This window comes from Glycine max, chromosome 16 (assembly GCF_000004515.6).
Source record: "Glycine max cultivar Williams 82 chromosome 16, Glycine_max_v4.0, whole genome shotgun sequence".
Lineage (NCBI taxonomy): Eukaryota > Viridiplantae > Streptophyta > Magnoliopsida > Fabales > Fabaceae > Glycine > Glycine max.
Window position 1 is genome coordinate 5,830,760 of NC_038252.2, and position 19,095 is coordinate 5,849,854.

The 19,095-nt window shown below is 28.7% G+C and overlaps 1 protein-coding gene across 1 annotated transcript; it reads right to left on the reverse strand.

Moving 5' to 3' along the window:
• Positions 1–9,894: 9,894 nt before the first annotated feature.
• LOC100775734 (sister chromatid cohesion 1 protein 2) lies at positions 9,895–18,061 on the reverse strand. Its single transcript, XM_014768519.3, has 14 exons — positions 17,982–18,061; positions 17,716–17,856; positions 16,292–16,544; positions 16,000–16,043; positions 15,868–15,914; positions 13,307–13,365; positions 12,950–13,185; positions 12,719–12,830; positions 11,953–12,110; positions 11,635–11,876; positions 11,380–11,416; positions 11,267–11,291; positions 11,005–11,134; positions 9,895–10,288 (listed from the first exon to the last, which is right to left on the reverse strand). The coding sequence occupies exons 2-14, from the start codon at positions 17,828–17,830 to the stop codon at positions 10,169–10,171; spliced, it is 1,578 nt and encodes a 525-aa protein (XP_014624005.1). The 5' UTR covers positions 17,831–17,856; positions 17,982–18,061; the 3' UTR covers positions 9,895–10,168.
• Positions 18,062–19,095: the final 1,034 nt, after the last annotated feature.

The following is a 19,095-nucleotide window of genomic DNA, read 5'->3' on the forward strand; positions in this document are numbered from 1 at the left end:
ATCATCTTGATGTGGAACTATTTTCTGTATTTTGCAGCCTGCAGCAGAGTCCAGACATCCAATGTATGACATTTTAATTTTTCAGTTTGACACTGTAAAGTGTAAATATCAAACATATAATTAACTTTTTACTTCAGATAAACATATAGGTTACTGCATCGTATATAGGTAAGTTAACACTAGCTAATTGCCTCCTATATATAATATTAGTTTTCTTTTCGCACTTCTATATATTTTTTCTTTCATTTTCATATGTACTAATATAACAGGTTCTTATACACTAATAACTAATAAAATATCATGTTTTTTAGGAATAAAAATTCATGTTAGGTATGATTTTGAAATAATTATTATAAAAATTAATAAATTTATTATACATCACAATTTATCATTAAATAACAATACCAAAGGTGTGTTTAAAGTAAACTCTCGATCTCTTTTGGTTATATTGTATTATGTACGTTTTTATTTATAACATCAAATTATTTAATTTATTAAGATTAAGAAAAATAATTAATTTAATTGTTAACAATAAATTTATCTTAAATTTATATACTTTTAAAAAAATATTATTGTCATTAATATTTTTCTTTCTTCTAAATACATGTTGATATAATCTTTCTCTTATTTAATTATGGATATTTTTAGTCTAAAAATAAATACAATATGGATTAAGTCTTATATAAAAAAATAAATAAGTTTAAAAAATTGAATCTTATAAATAAGAATAGAGGGAATATCATTTTATAGGGTAGTTTAAGGGTAAGGTTACTATTTACTAAAACCTTTGCATTAAATCTAAAATACTGAATGGGTGGATTGTGAGTTAGATGTGAGTTACAAGCTACAATAGGTCAAGTTAAAAAAATCCAAATTTAATTTAGACTTCTATAATGAACCTTAAGTCCGAAGAAAGCTCAATTTATATAGGCTTATACTATAATTGGATCGGGCTAAGAAGGATCAAATTAAATTTGTGCTTAAAATTTAAAACACAAGTCTTACATTTCACTAAGTGAGGTGTGAGTTTGGATAGTCGAATGCTTCATGCAAGTTACAAGCTACTATATGGGTTGAACCAAAAAGTCCATATTCAATTTAGACTTCTCAAATGACGCCTATAAGCCTAGTGAAATATTGTATTGTATATGCTAGCAATTGTGAGTTGAGGGCACTAAAATGACCTAGATTTTATTCATAATCAAAATTTAAAGCTCATGTCTTGCATTTGATTGGATGGATTCGAGTCAAGTCGATTGTCCAATACCATTTTGTCACCTTTAGCAAAGACTAATTGAGAAGAGAAGAAGATTGGGCAAGAGGTGGAAAGATGAGCAAAATATCAGAAAAGATAGCACAACTTCTAAAAAATTAAAATTAGATCTAGAAAACTCTTTTTTTTTTTACTATATTCAAAAGTGAGTTATACTAGTTTTGAATTTCATTTTAAAACCATTTCAACCTTTTTATTTTATTTTATCCAAGCATGTTTTGTTTTCAAATTCAAGTTTGAAAACTAAAATTAAACTAACTACAATCACTTCAAGTGAGACCATAAAAAAAAATCTTAAATACGTTTTTAATTTCTAAAATATAGGGGTCTTCTTATTTTAGTTTCTCAAATTCAAAGTTATTTTATAAGTTCGTTAACCACTTAAAAAAATAGTATAGATTACTTAAGATTTGATTTGATAATTCTCCCTCCTTTCAAAACATATTACATATGAATCCATCCACACATAAAATGAAATAAAACCTTTGTTTTGATGCATTGCATATAGAAAATGAAAAAAAGAAAAGTTATATGCTCACAAAGATTAATTCCAGACATCCCAGTTACTCTATTTTCTTAATGATATTGTTTGTTTGTCTATTATTGCACAAGTAGATCTTCTCATAGCTAAATATTGAACAACAGAGAGGAGAGATCGATCTTACTAGATAACCAGCATGTATTCAGTGGTTACTTATAATAAGAAAAGGGTATAGATAATTAACAAGAAAACAGTACCTGAAAATTAGGATTTAGGAGATCAATTCAGGCTATCTTTTTGGCCAATTTGGTTCACTTCAATTGCAAAGTCATTACCCTGTTCTTTATCTTAGAGAAGCAGCTATGGCCTATGGTACCGGGAAAAACACAAGAAAGAAGCCAAAGGAATTAAGCAGAATATCCTCTGAATCCAAGTATTTAAGTCCAATTAATAAGTTATCAAAAACCATGATAGATACCTTTGTGTTAAAATTACAAAATTATCCTTTGATAATTGACATTATCACTTTCTCCACTTGTTGACTTGGCATTACGTGCCTGAGATTTTGCACAAAAAGAATATTACGATAGTTTTGACAATTGTCAAGTATTTTTAAGGAGTTTAGTTAAGAAAATAAAAAGATATTTTTTGGCAGTAAATAAAAAAAATAGGGAAATGTTTATTATATTTAAAATATAAACTTTATTTTTATAATTATTTTTAAGTAATTAAAGTATATAATAGGATTATTTAATATTCTTAAATTATTCACATTTCATATTTAATAATTATTCTTAAATAATTAAATGTACTTCTAATGAACCTTATTTATTTAATATAATTGGTCGATTAGTAAGTTAAAAAAACAAACAATTCAATTAAGAATTTACAGAAATCACGGATTCACGCACGGCAATGTATGACCATTAAACAATTCAATTAAGAATTTACAGAAATCACGCACGGCAATTCAATTAATTTAATTGTTAACAATAAATATTACTACTACTCCAATATAATAGCTACTTTAACATGCATTTTTCTTACACGAATTTATACTATATAGCTTTATCTTAAAAATTATACTAGTCATCTTATTTTAAATGAAAAAAAAAATACATGCTTATCGGACAACTCATACTTATCTTAAATCGCTGTAAAATGAATATATAAGTAGGATCTGAATTGTTTGTAGTCAGGTTTCACACATTTAACTCTAGGCTATTAATATCTATTATTTTAGATAATTTATTTTATTTATAAATTTATTTAAATTTACAAGTATTCATGCAACGTATTAATAACTTGCTAGATTAACGTAACTTGTCTCTGTTGAACATATAACATCATCAAAGTTTTATGAAATATTCATTCTTTTTTAAGAAACAAAAGCAATTATTTTTTGAAAAAGAAAATCCCAACGTGATCATATGGCACTAATATAATGATAGCAGATAATGATATGCTGTAAGAATATATTGAACAGTATCTATTAAAGTCCTATCCTCTTGTTAATTTATTTTAATTAGTCCTATTCTTCAATTTTTTTTCTAGCATCCCTCTCAAATAGCCGCTAGTGATTCAAACTGACCAAACTTAGTAGTAAAAATTATTAAATTAATCCCATGACGAAGGACCTCGTGGTTTTATCCTCCCAAAAGGATAATGTATCTATCTCCAATGGTGTTGAGTGCCAGTCCTGGAGGGAACAAATTCTGATATAATATAGTTTTCCGGTTCTGCCCGTTTTCTCCGATCAACTTGGCAGAAATAGCTAGACAAGTTCTATACATTTATGGCAGCTAGGTTTGTTCCGGGGCAGTTACATATGTTTCAATTTAATATTCATACGAGATTATTTTAAATAGGAAAAAAGTTTATACGTAAAAAGTTTTAAATGATCATTTAATAACAATTTATTATATACATAAGATTGACTTTAATGATAATCATCTTTAAAAGTTATATCAACAATCATCTATGATTGCATGATCACGGTATAAAACTATTTTATACTGACATGACCATTAAACTTTTAAATATTACTATTACTCCAAACATAAATATAAACAAAAATAACTAATTTAATATTAATTAAAAAAATTAATTAAAATTATTTAATTTTATTAATTACATGAGTGACTGATTTTTATTGTTATAAGAAGTAGATGTAGTTTTTTCTAAATTTATTTATCTTTTGATATAAATAATATATATTTCGCATATAGCCAAGAGAAAACAAACAATAAAAAAACCCAAAGAAACAAAGCCCAATATTAACCTTTAGGTATCTAAACATACTCCCTGATTTGAGCCATTGAATCTTGTAAGATTCAGGTCATTAAAAGTAAGAAAATAAAAGTTTTAGCATGTGAACCCTTGATGTATATAAGCACTCACAAAGTTCTTTAAAAATGAATTTGTACTTACAATAAAGAAATTGATTTAATTGACTTACAACAAAAATAATGTCTAGTCTTTTATGTGTTAAGTAAATGTCTTCCCACTAGTCTTTTATACGTAATAGTATCAACCATTGGAAGGTCTTAAATCATTTTGAAGTTTTAGGTTATTGTTAATATAGATACTTGTTAAAATTCATATTCCTAGTTTTAATTACAGAAAATCATTAACAATACAAATTGAAAGGATCATGAAATTAAGTGATAACTAATATTAGATCTAGGTGTTTTAATGTTTTTTATTTTGAGAAATAGAGATGTTCTTTCATTTTGAAGAACTCATAATGATGCTAAAAAAGGTTATGAGAATTACTGTCAACGTTGAGAACTTAGAAGAATTCTTGAAGTCCATAAGAATGATGAAATCTACTTCCCTCTAAGTACTTAGTTCTTAGCAAAATACTAAACAAGGCCTTACATAGAATATTCATCAACGGTTACATGTAAGGCATCATGGTTCAAAATAGAGTCATCATCAAAATGATGAAGACCAAAAGTTTGAGTCTCGAAACATCAAAATAGCTTAAGAAGACTCAAAATGCACTACTTAAACAAAATAACAAGACTAAAGTATGAATAGTTCTTTACTTTGCCACATTTATTGTGGGCCCTTTAGAGAGGAAGAACTGACTACATTAGAAGGTACACAACTGTTGAAAGATGAAGTTGTCCATGAAAAGATCTGATGAGAAGCATCGGACTTAAGGGTTGAAGAAAGCAACTCAATTTAACCATGGACAATAATACTAACACATCAACAACCTCTGAAGTTGTCTAAACTCAGAATGCATGAAGTTGTGAAGAAATGTTAAGAAGAGATGAAGTCATACTACATTAGAATGAAACATCAATTTGATTTTCACTAGGAGAATTGAATAAAGCACAAACTTAGTTTCAACAAAACATAATAATGACTATTCTGATGATTCTTTAGAATGCTTCTCAGGATGAAACCTCAAAATGGTTTTTGACAGGTGTCACATCATGACAGTTGGAAAGTGAACCTCCTTGCTCTAGAAGAGTGTCAATTGTGTGGAGCTCACTCCAACAATTTGCTTAGGATCTTTTTAAGGCACTTTCGAAGGCTATGAAGAAACAAGTTGAGACATTCCATTTTTGCAACATCTTGAACAAAATCTCTATGTGAGAAATCTATGTTCTAGCTTCAACCCTCTCGTGAGAGTAGTGATAGATCCAAGAAAAATTCTTAGTGTGGGCAAAAAATAGTTTATGATATTTCTAAAAAAATAAAAATATCGTAAGATTTTACAAAATACATAATGTCATGGAAATAGAATAATCCAAAATATTTGAACTTTTACAAATTATAATTGTCCTTTATGCATTTTCTTTGAAAATGCTCTGTGATTGTTTCATTGTTAATGTTATAAAAAAAAATATCTATGTATGGAACTTAATAATCATTCAACCATTCATCTTTTCTTATGTGATTGTGCATTTTATTCTTCACAAAATTAATTGTAGAGAAACATATTAAATTATAAACTCTCTTAATCCATTTCTTGCTCTATTTGGGAATTGGAATGAAATCACTCAAATGAAAAACATGTAGTGTAAGTTAGTAAATGAATCATTGTGCTCTATTGAATGTATATTATAGGAGTTGGAGCATTAAAAATTAGGTTATTATTTTGACCTTCTATTTTTAGGTTCAATTTGATCTCTTAATTTGTATATATATATATATATATATATATATATTAGATCCACTTTAGTTCCTTTATTTTTACAATTTACAATTAGGTTTTATTTTTCAAAGTGAATTCAATTTGTTCTCATTTTTTGAAAATATTTTGGGATGATAAAGAAAAATGAGATCAAATTGAACTCATTTAAAAAAAATAAAGAACATAATTGAACCTTTTAAACCTAAAGAGACCAAATTGAGCCTAAAAAATAAATTAGATGACCAAAATGATAATTAAATCCAAAAATTAAAAAGATAAAATAGTAAAATTAATATCAATTTATTCTCTTTTTTTATTTCTTATATTTTTATATATATTTTTTAAAAATTATCTTATAAGAGCAATACCTATTTTTATAGGGGTATTTTTTTATTACACCTATATAAAGAAAATAAATAAATTTAGTGGGGGCAAATGCTCCAACTAAATCATAAGTGGATTAGTCCCAGTGTCAGAGTGACTCACTTCTATATTGCACTTAATAACTTGTAATAATCTTATTTAAAAGTGTGAAACTATATTCTTGAGTAGAATCCCTCATGTGAAGAGAAGATTTGTTCTTTGTGTAAAAGAATCACAAATCCATTTTCTGTAAAATGTAGAAGTATCTGATAAGAGTGAAATTTTAGTGTGGTGTAGTTAGTCTAGCATAGACTCGGTTTGAAGTCTAGTGGGATAGGTAAGGTTGTGAAATCCAATGGTTTTTGGTCCAACTGTATTAGTGAAAATCTCATCTTAAAAGGTGAGAATTTGGCGTAGTCCAAGGTTAGGGTGAACTAGTATAAAATATATATGTGCACACTTCTTTCCTATCTCTTTCATTTTTCTTTTACATAGATATGAAATATGATTTTAATTAAAAACACCAAATCAGTTATTTTACATCTTAAACAACATAAACAAATTGGGTCTGATCAAAAGGTTCTTATTAAATACTCATCTTTGAAACAAAAGTGTTTTCTTTAAAAGATTTTTTCCCAATACTATTATGTTTTCATTGTGAACAACTTGAATTTCTATTTCGAGTTTAGAATAATATTTTAAACCGAAGAAATTCCTTTTAAATAATCACTAGAAATCTTTTTAAGAACATAAAAGTTTTCAAAACCTTAATTTAACTCCTTAGTATTTTTGTCACATCAATATTGGTTTGTTTAGACATCAAAAGACCTATATCTCTTAACAAATCCAATGTATATTTTTGTTTATATAAAGTAGTTCCCTTGGCTATCCTTATTATTTCAAATCAAAGAAAAAAGTTCTTGTTTCCCCAAGATATTTATGCTAAATTCCTTATCTAGATTTTACTTATGAAATTGATTTCAACTAGACTTTTACTCCTAGAACCAAATAATCAACATTCACTAGGATTGTTGTAAAACTAAGAATGTATTTGTTAATGAAAAATGAGTAATTAACTTTTGATTTTGAGTAGTCTCAAATTTAAATGTTTTATTGAGTTTGTTGTTCCATTGCCTACTTCCTTATTATAACCCATAAATGGATTTTTGAAGCTTGCATACCAAACCTAGTTCATAACTATTGAAGTTTGGTGTAATGTCAATGTCAATATCATAATCTAAATTCTTTATTTCTATATGCTCATCAAAGAGAAAAGCTGTCAAAATGAAAATCTCCCTTGATTGAGGATATAATAACTTGATATTCATTTTTCTATACTTATCACTTTATACATTTTACTAATTTTTTTCACTAAAAATATCATAAAGAGAAATATTAATATACATAAAGTAAGGCATTTGGTAACACTAGATAGTATTATAAGAAGTTCAAATTCACTGAAGAAGAAAAATTGACAAAAACGAGAGAAAATTTTAAGTGCCAAAGTCTCAAACGTACCAATATAAAATAAAAAAAATAATTTATCGAATAATCAAATTGGTTAGACTAAAGGTAAATTAGAAAATTGAACCAGTTAAAATTGATTTAACTCAAATTTTTAAAAAAATATTTTTTTTTTTGTTTTGGGTTAGAAACTATATATATTTTTCAATGTCCCTAGTTGGGTCTAAGATTAATTTAATTTGTAATGTATAATATGTGACTGATTGTGATTGGTTTATGAAAATTTTACATAAAAAAATAAAATTTAAATTTTTTCGTTAAATAAATCATTCATTTACATATAAAAGCAATCAAGTTTTACACAACTTCACCAATCTATAGATCAATACAAAATGAATTAACTAATTAAACTGATATAAATCAATCTAATTAATAATTAATTTAATTTGAAATGCTATATTTCATTTGGTGAATCCTTTCCGACAAACATCCTAGTGATACAAGAAAATTTGCTTCACTTCATGCCACTCACATTTTTAAGGAGACTTAAGGATGAAAAGAAGAGTGAAAAATAAATATCAGGAATATTGTTTTAGTAATATTTTTTAAATAAAATTAATAAATTTATGTATATTGATAATAATAATAATAAAAATGACATCGCCTATTCTTATTCTTACGTAAGCAGCTATGGTACCAGAAAAACAGAAGAGAAAAGCCAACTAAGTTAAGCAGAATATCCTCTGAATCAAACTCAAAATATTTTATTTCAATAAGCTATTAGTCAATCATAATACTTTTGTGTTAAAATTACATAAGTTATCTTTTGGCGTTATCTCTTGCTGCACCTGTTGAGTTGGTATTACGTGTACTATCTTTAATGAAAAAGAAATATTACTATTATTTTGACACATGTTGAATACTTTCAAGGGGTTAATTAAGGAAATAAAAACAAAAACAAAAAATTGTATAGAAAAAAGATTATTTATTAAATTAAAATATAAAAATCATTTAATATTTATTTTTAATTAATTAAAAGTATTTTATAAGGTGAGGGACTTTATAATATTTTATTTATCTAATAAGAAGATTACTAGAAAGAGATTAATAACAAGATTTGCATATAATTATTCTTACAATAAAGTTAAATGTAAAGCATCTTATCTCAAATCAGCAAATTTAGGTGCTTAGCTTCTCTCTCTCTCTCTCTCTTTTTTTTTTTTTTTTTCTGAATTTAGGTGCTTAGCTGACAACTTTGACTTCTATTAGTTTGGATAGTATACACAAATCTTATTGTAATCTTGTTGTTGTCATTATACACAAATAAATATCAATTATTCACTTTAATTTATTTTAATCTGTAAATTTTATTTAATTTCATAGATACCCAGTATTAAAAACTTGTTAGTTAACATAACCTATCTCTATTAAAATTGTACCATAAATCACAATCAATATTTTATGAAAGATTTTTTTAAGAAACATAAATGACTATTTTTTTAAAAAGAATATCGAAACGTGATCAACAAGGCTCTAATATAATGATAGCAGATACATGAACTCAACTCTATCTATCCTCCTGTAAAAAAAAAAAAAACTGTATCTTCTATCCTCCCATCAATTTTCTTTTTCTTCTAACATCATTCAGTTGTCAGGAACCTCAGTTAAAAAGTTATTAAATTAATCCTACGGCCGAGCACTTTGTTTTAATTCTTAGAAGATGTAAGATAGTTCTAGTTAATCTGCATGATAGAAAATCTTAATTTAAATTAAAGTAGTTAGCAAATTTAACCTATTTTATATTAACAGTTATTACGCTCACTTTTTTTACTTTTACTATTTTTTAAGCCAAATTAGACCTTCAACTTTGAAGCTTGCAATCAAGAAATTAAACCCCCAAACATACTTAACAAACTCAATTATCTACCAACTTGTTGAACCTTATTGGTAGCTTAAGCATGAATTTTCTACTTGATTGTGAAAATGTTCTTCATTTTTTTTCTTCTTTTTTTGAGGCAAGTTCTTCACTTTTTCGACTCCAAGAAACAAGACACACCAAAGAAAATATAAAAAAACGTACGAATAGAACGTAAATTGGAGCACATGTTTCACACACACAAAAGACTAAGGAAACAAGTTTAGACAAGGCATTCTCTAGACTTCAAAACCATTTTTGAATTTGTATATAAGCACTATCATTTGCCAAAATGGGAGCAATTCTGGCTCTGGCATCACTTACATATTAAAGTTTCTAGCTTTGCCATCACTGTAACTTGTGGCACAAATCCACAAATTTGGCAAAGTATTGCTAAAATAAAGTAATGCTGTACAATTAAATTAAATAATTACAATGAAAAAAAATCTACTGCTAATAAAATCTACCAGAATCCTACCAATTTTCTATTTCTATATACATTGCCTTTGATATCTACCTATGTCATTCTAATAGACCACCATCACATAAAAAAATCTGATCTAATTTCGGGAGTCTACAGATTGCAATATCACCATAAGCTTCTTGTTGCTTCACATCCACGTATCCTGAAGTTTTCAAAACCTGAAAAAACATCAGACAAAAAACAAGGTTAACATCTTCCCACCTCCGATCAGAGTAATGAGTTGATTTTCTATTGCATAAGAAAGTAACGACACAAATAACTATAAAAAATTGGTTCATTATGGGGTCCATGTCATGGATAAAATGGTGTGCCTGTATGTATAGGGTGTAATGTTTTTCAAACAAGTAAGAGTGTTTAGTGTGGGAGTAAAATGAGGAGAATTAGAGGGAATTTGATGAATCCTCAAGAGATGTAAGTGTAATTCACTCAAAATAAATTGTTGCAGTTTGTTTCATGTGGTGGTGGGGGTGGGTGGGGGGTGGGAATTATTAAGTTAAATAACTATAAAGTAAATTGAAAGGATCAACTTGTTTTGCTGCTACAAAATATTGTTGTTAAGAAAGAGCAAGAGGACTGACATAAGTTCCCCATTGCCTTTCATTGTAGATTTACATACTAATATTCCAATCAGACAACAAAGTTGATCCATTAAATGAAAGGGCACCCATCACCCTCAAAGAAGTACAATTAGTAAGAACAATTTTTAATCCTATAACAAAAGTATGTCATCTACAGAAAAAGAAGAGTAGAAAAGCCAAGAAAACATAATTCAGATTTCTGCACAGAAAATGAAGATAGAAGTTTGCCATAAGAAAAATAGTCACCAAACTTTTCATAAGCATGAATAGAATCTTAAAACACAAATTGAACATACCAGTACTTCATAAAACAACAGGGCAGATTCTTTCCGTGCTTGGCCTCCAAAGACTTGTGAAAAGTTTATGGTGTCCTCTCTTTCTTTTCTTGCATGTAGAAAACTCTGATGCAAGCAACTTGCAACTTTCCTGTACATCATCAAAGAAGACCATCATAAGCCAATCTTGTAAACAATAATTGAACTGTTGAAATTCCAAAAGCCAACTACTGTAAAGAAAAAATAAAGAAATCATGCACTATTAAAAAGAAGATCATCTCACCCGGTTCGACCAGACCACCCAGCTACTGTAAAGAAAAAATAAAGAAATCATTCACTATTAAGCAAAACATAGAATTTAATAAAACTTAAATGACGATTTGCAAGAGTTCTTACATGATTCTGATTCATTTGTTGCACATGAATTTATTTCCTGAGACAAACACAATGAAACAAAGGGTTAGTACTAGGATTAGTTTCCTCTATCTTACAATCTAAAGTTTCATACTAATTCAAAGTTCCTAGATAATACAACAATATGTTTTTTCTTTATGTGAGTTGTGAGGAGATAATTATGAATGTAATGCAAACTAATCACAGTGTAACTGTTAGAATATCAAAGAGTATTTTCATCATTTAGTTATTCTTTACCTCATCAATCAAATTAGGCACTTCATTCATTTGAATGCTAGAATCCTGAGATTGAGGTACATCTAACATTCTTGGAGTTTCCTCAATTTCAAGGGAAAATGAAGATTGGGAAGGGCTTAGCAGAGGGCCAGCAGTGGGAGATTCTGGCACATCTGGATTCCCTGGAGTTTCCACAATCTTTAGGGAATTAGGTAATTTCATTTTCCTTTTAGAGAATTGGAGTTGAAGCTCAGAGGAAGAACCTGGAGAAAAAAGTTAGTAAAGAGAGAAGATTTTATAAACAAAAAGAAAAAGAAAAGTGATAAAAATCAAACTTACATGGAAGCAAAGGCTCATAGAATCTATCAGGAAGACTGGAAGTGGGAGATTCTCTGTGTTTCTTCACACAGCGTGCATTAAGTAAAGTACGACGTGATTCCCTCGGGAAAGGGAAACGAAGCAAGTCCTTTGCACTCTCTATGTTCTTTCTAACTACCCTGAAATGGTTCAAAATGTAACACTCTGTTGAGGGCAATATCAAGATTTGAATGTCCAAATAAGAACTGAACTAATATTCTATCATGAGTGGAACAGCTGTTATTTCATTTACTAGAGCACATGAGCTACATACAGATATTAATAGGAAAAGGAAAGAAAATAGAGTTGAAACCAATGATTTGTGGGATTTTCTATAAAAGTAAGAAATGCAACTAAATGGGCCTAATTCTAGGATAACAATCGTTTACAAAATATTTCCTAAAATATCTAACACAGATTTTTCTGCTCCATAACATTCTCTAACAATCAGCAAAGTTTCAATTAGGTAAAATAAAACTTTATACACTTATGACACATTTTTTAATTACAATGTGAATGGATATATTATACTAAATTTTTTGAGAGAATTACAGTTTATCAGTAAGATAGTAGCTTCAAATTCTTGATACATGGCACAATCTTTTACCACCAGTTGTGCTCAAGAAAACAAGGTTAAGCACCAAAGATTTGTATTTCATACAATGGCGTGACAGAAGAACTTCAGACATTTGAATAGATAGCAAGATAGAATGATTAAAAAGAAGGGCTTGTAAGAATATTCACATACTTGCTAGGCAGGAGAATCATTCTATCAAGAATAATTCTTCTTTTCCTTAAAAAGGGAGGATGATCCCTCGCAGCTGGTGTGGAAACATGCAATGACTCTTTTGTAGCAGAATCTGCTAAAAATATATTTTTAAGAAAAAAAGAAGTATAATGATCCATATAACAAAAACAAATAATGAAAATATTCAGCAGTTGCATTTCAAGGCTTCTGCAGAATAATGGTTTTATGAACCTCGTTGTGGTCTTCCAGCTGAATATCCTTGAAACTTTGACTGAGGAGTTGCATCAACATTTTTTGACTTAGGTGGAATAACACTAAGCCTTTCATCATCTTCATCTGAAACATTTTCTTGAAAGCCTGATATGCTGCTTTGAAATTTATCCCAGCTTTCCGGTAGTAAATCAGTAGGACTATTTTGTGGAGAAACTTCATCGTCCATCATATTCAACAGTTTAGATAGTAAAGCACTGCAAGTATATTACACAAATAAGTTCAATGAAGAAGATATACAATAATTCCAAAAGATAATCAGCAGCATGTTATGATGGAATAATGAAAATAAAATTTTCAAAATTTTGATGGACATACTTTCCCACTATATCTTGATCAAAAGAGCTGGTATTTTCACCGACATCAAATTCCTCAAACTGCAAAGTAAAAAAAAAAACAAGATGTTTAGGATGTGCAGAATCAAGAAAATAACACAAGGGTTTGCTCTTTCTATTTTAAGTAAATTCGGAACTATCTAGAATATGAAAATGTCCTCAATCAATAAGCCTATAACATATGATGGCTACCAATTAAGACAAAATTCAATTTAACCAAGTCACCTGGTCTATCATCAAGGTTGAACTTGACAGGTAAACCTGCCAAAACTGGCAGAATAGATTGGGAGACTCAACCCACCAAAGGCACGTCCAAAGTATTTAGCAATTCTTGAATAACTAAATTGTTGACCAGCATAATTAATTAAAAATGCAAGATGATCATTATATAATTTCAATAAGCATGTTATTGCCTTTTTATATTATTAATTTAATTCAATTACATTTTTAATTAATTATGTCTATAAACATTATACGTATATAAGAGTTATTCCTTATATATAGTATAATATACTATAATTTCCCTCAATACAAAAAATATTTTGGTGGATGAACCCACTTTGCAACCCCTATCCTGCATATTATTCCAAACATATATGACTATATAGTCTACAGTTATTGTACAAACTTATTAGTTACCATCATATTCCATCAATTAACTCAGTTGGTAAGGATAAGCTCCAGTATATTTGGTACAAATCTATTTCCCATTTTTACTCTATAGTTGTTTCAAAAAGATATCATTAAATCTTATCTGCATTGATTTCCACTTTAATATTATCAGGAGAAAATCTATAACAAGAAATATGAAAATGAAAAACAAAAACAGAAAGACATTGAATATAACAAAAAAAAAAACAAGATAACTGTCACATATGAATGCAAAGGACTAATTCACCTGAAAGTTTAAGCTTTCAGGCGGAGTCCAAGCAAAATAGTATCTGGCATGTAAGTTACGCATTGCTTGCTACACAATCAACTAAAATCTCTACAGAGGACCTCCATAAGTGAAAGTACTTATTAACCAGCATACAAGTGGCAATCAATGAAAGATACTAATAGGTCAATTTTTAAATTAATTAGAGTTTTGTATTATGTTATTAGGAAACTAATTTTTTATCGTTTGTTATATGCAATTGCATGATAGTTAGAGTGATATATAGGTTGTGTGATACACCTGAAGAAGACAATTAAGGAGTTACATCATCATTTTGAAATTTTTAAGGTAAAAGCTCTTTATTAGGAGGAAACCCCATTTTGTTGATGTTTGAATAGTTATCAGTCTGGGACAGCAGCACACAGTGGCTAACTCTGAAAATGCTATAGCAGGATATTCTAAAGAAATATTAAATTTTATTTTAAATAAAATAATACATCACAATTTAAACTCACAATCACCATCAAAATAGAAGAAATAAGAATATAGCAATGAAATAAAAAGATGAAAGACGATGGTGAAATAATAGAGAAAGAACAGAACAAATTAGATAAAAAATAGTTAGGAGAATGTGAATTTGGAAGTCTAAAGGAAGAAGAAAGAAAGAAATAGGGGATAAAAATACTCTTATACGGAGTGAATTAATAGAGGTCAAAACGAAGGTAACTTTTGGGGAATATTTTACCCAAACAATTATGTTTGTACTCAAATCTGACCAAAAAAGTTGATTATTACCCCTTTTGAACAATTAACTTAGTTATGATTGGGTTTAGAGGAAAAAATTGAAATCCTCGTCTTTCTGCTTGGTGCGGTGTTGAACATGAGAACACGGGGTCTTGGCTATTTCTGGGTATAACCCATGGAATATGAGTCCTAATCAAGCTCTAGAACAGCATTTTGTTTCTTTTGTAAGGATGAAACCAGATAGAAATACAGTGGAACAAGTTCTACAACTAGTAATTCACAAAAAAATCATTGTTCAAAAGCTGCGGCACTAGCCATTTACTTAAGAGTATGTTGGGCGAAGTTAATTGTTTTCAATGTGGCAAAAAACATGAGGGCCACATCATGGGTATCTTGAAAGGAAGTTAAGGAAGCTTATTTTGGGAGATGAAGATGAAGATGAAAGGGTTGAGTTGTAGGGACCAAATTCAAACATTTTTTCAGTCCGGAGGGCAAGGCTGCTTTTGTACCAAAAGGCATTGATAGGCCAAGTTCTAAATTAGAAAGTTAGAATTCTGTAATGGTGTTTCTCAGTTATAGTGATATCTGCATTGTGTGACAATTGCAGAAGGCAATTAAGGTTTCAGATTGTTGTTTTTTGGTGTTTTGGAGGGAAATCCTGCTTAGGAAGAAACCCTGTATTTGTTGATTTTCATACTAAAAACTAAATTATTTCTACAATTTATTCAGAATTCAATGTTTATTTCTAGAATCCAACTAATACAAACAGATATTAGTGAAGAGAAAGAGCATTTATTAGACAGAAGTTGATTTGGCATATATTAGTGAAGAGCTGAAGATAAACAAAAACAAAAAATACTTGCATAGATAAAATGGAAGAAACATTATTCAGGTAAGGCTTAAAATTATTATGGAAAGCATACCTTCTCGTGAGAAAACAACCCAAATCCCTCAGTGCTACACACAATTTCTGTTTCATTTAACAGTGTATTACTCAAACAATTCAATAAGATTACATTTACTATAAAAGTAAAATAGTGAAAAAATTCTAGTACCTTTGTCTCCAAGCGTAATTTCTTCTGGAGGAGCAGTATGGCCTCTGAAACACGGAAGATACAAGATAAAATTGTCAAAAACCAGAAGAAAAATCCATAATCATTTAATCTTCTGAATTCTAACCTAATAAGAGCTTACCTTTTTTTTTTATCAGCAGAAGTATATATATATATATATTATATAGAATATTAAAAATAGTACAAGCAGTACTGTTGTATATACATCCTAGCAATTGCAAGGTGCAAAACTGTGGTGACCTAATACATGCTAACCAACTTGATAAGAGCTTACCTGCCAGCATCTTCAAGTCCATCCAACTCAAAAGCATCCAACTCAAACCTTTCTGGTATGGTAATAGGCATACGCAAGGTTTCCACAGGTATTAAGCCTTCTTTGTGGATGACAAATTTGCTGATTTTGAGGAGAACCTCGTTGCAGTCCTCAAGCACATATTCAACCTTTCGGGAGAATATTCTGATAGTGCCAAGAAGAAGATAGCCCAGCACTCTATAGGATACACCATCCATTTCTTGCAAAATCTTGTCTGCAGAAGGTAAAAATGAAATGAAAATAATGGCAAAACAACGGCATAACGTTAACCTGAATTCCACAAGGCATATTATATAAAGAACTTAAAACATTCTTAATAATTTTGGGAACTGACAAGACTTTGCAGGCAAGCACCATCAAACATAATCTATATAAAAGTGCTCTTACTCTTACCAACCTCTAATATAATTAAATATAATTGACCAGTTGATAAGAGCAAATAAAACTAATTAGCTTAACATTTTTCATATTTGACCCAGTGAAGAAAAATTTTAAATGCTAAATATTATAGTTGCTGCATGGTTAGTTCCAAGAACACAGAGCACTAGGGTCTCTTGGCCCCGGGACCTTTCCCCTTGGCAATTATAGTCTCCTTTGAATCAGGATTGGACCAACAATTCCACACAAAATCAATATAACAAAAATATCCATTGTCAAAGACTACAAAATTAAGAGAAGTTAAGAGGAAAATTTTGTATTACTAATCAGTCAACACGTGTATGTCCATATGATGTACAGTATTAATAATAAGAGAAATCATGTCTTACATTAGAGCTGCTCAGTACTAAATACTAATCACTTATGAGTAAACAAGCTATGACTACTAATTATAGATTTTCACCAAAACCGATTTTGTTTTCAACCAACGTTGTGACTGCAACCACATTCATCATCACCACTTAGACATGTAAATTGTAAACAATCATAAAAATTAAATATACAAAACAAAGAGTAGAAGAAAAAAAACACTCAACCACATAACAACCAAGAGGGTTAACACCATTTTGTTAAATCAAAAGCCAAAGGGTATCTTGCAACCAATAAAATATTCACAATTCCATCAACAAATTCCTTCCACCACTAATTTTCACTGGCCAGCAGAGGTAAATCAGCAATTTTGCAACTAACCCCAACCAAAACTGCTCCTTTTCCGACCAATTTCCCAAACCACTTACAAGAAACAGAAAAAACATAAAAACACACTCCCCCCCATCACCATTCTTCTGCATTAGAAACACAACAACGCAAAAACATGAACTTTCTAGTCTAACAGTGAAGACTGAAACAAACCAACCAAAATTATGGTTTTTTCCAAGCAAAACAAAAAATGTCAGCAGAGAGAAGACCCGTGTAAGGAATGAAAAAAAGAGAGAGAGAAGACTTACCAACAGCAGAAGAAATGTCAGCATCAAGAACCTGAGTTTTCTTCAGGTTCTTGAAGCAGAAAGCAGCAATCCTCACAGGGTCACTTGTGAAACGAGTGAGCTTGGCCTTAGACATTTTTCTCTTTGTTTTATTTCTCAACACTGCAACAAAGTGAGTGCGTGTGTGTGTGTGTTATGAGAGTGTTAGAATGAAAAGAAAATAAACATTGTAAAGAGTTAAAATGTTTTGTTGCTTCTGCTATGAGCAAGAGGTGTGAAGAGTGTACCTTTGCTTAAAAACGGTCGACTAGAGTGCCCAGTAAGCTCTTCACACTCAAAACAAACTTGTAAACGGAAAAACAGTAACATCACCCCACTACAAAATTATATATATATATATGAAGAAGAAAAATGTTTTTTTTTTTAATTTTTGTGCACTAAAATGTAAAGTATCAAATAACTTACCGTTTTAGGAGGGTGCATTAATTGATTTTTGAACAAAACAAATAGATTTAATTTTAAATATTAGGATTCATGATGTTTTAAATGAATTATTTAATTTTCTAGTCAGTGTATTTAATGTAATTGTGAACCATGAATAAAATAAATGTCAGTTTTTAATTTTAAGTTACTTGCATTGACTACCAAAAAGAAAAGATATATTGCCATAAACATAAATTCATTGTATTAAAAAATATGTTTTAATTTCTTTCTTTTTTAATTATGTTTTTTAAAATATTCATTTATAATAACAATTAATTTGTGTTGATTTAAGTGGTAAGAAGATTGACTTTCCTTATACATGTTTTTTTATTCAAGTTCTATATGAGTAGAAAGAACGGATGGTAAAAACAAGTTTTATCACTTTTAATTAATTCACCTAACACCCATTTAAAAGTAAAATGAAAGAATTTTTAAATTATGAATGTTATATATATATATATATATATATATATATATATATATATATATATATATATATACCATATTAAAGATTTTCCATTATTTTGAAAAATACTAAATAACATTTTATATTTTTAAATATTCTTTCTTATTGAATATTTAATAAAACACATTAAATGTTAAACATATTAAATACTAAATGTAAAAATATTAAATATTTAATATCCCATATTAAATTGAAGGCATATTTTTAATACTATTTAAATAATTTTTTATATTAAATATTTAAGGCACCACATTAAATGTTAAAAATATTAAATATTTTAGTAAATATTTAATACACAACATTCAATGCTTAAATATTAAATATTTAATATACCACAGTAAATGTTATGATAAAAGTATTAAATACTACCCCGTTTGAAAAAAAAGGTAACATATAATTTTTTTTAAAGGGTAACATAGAAACCTAATCATTAATTTATGTTTTTTCTTGAA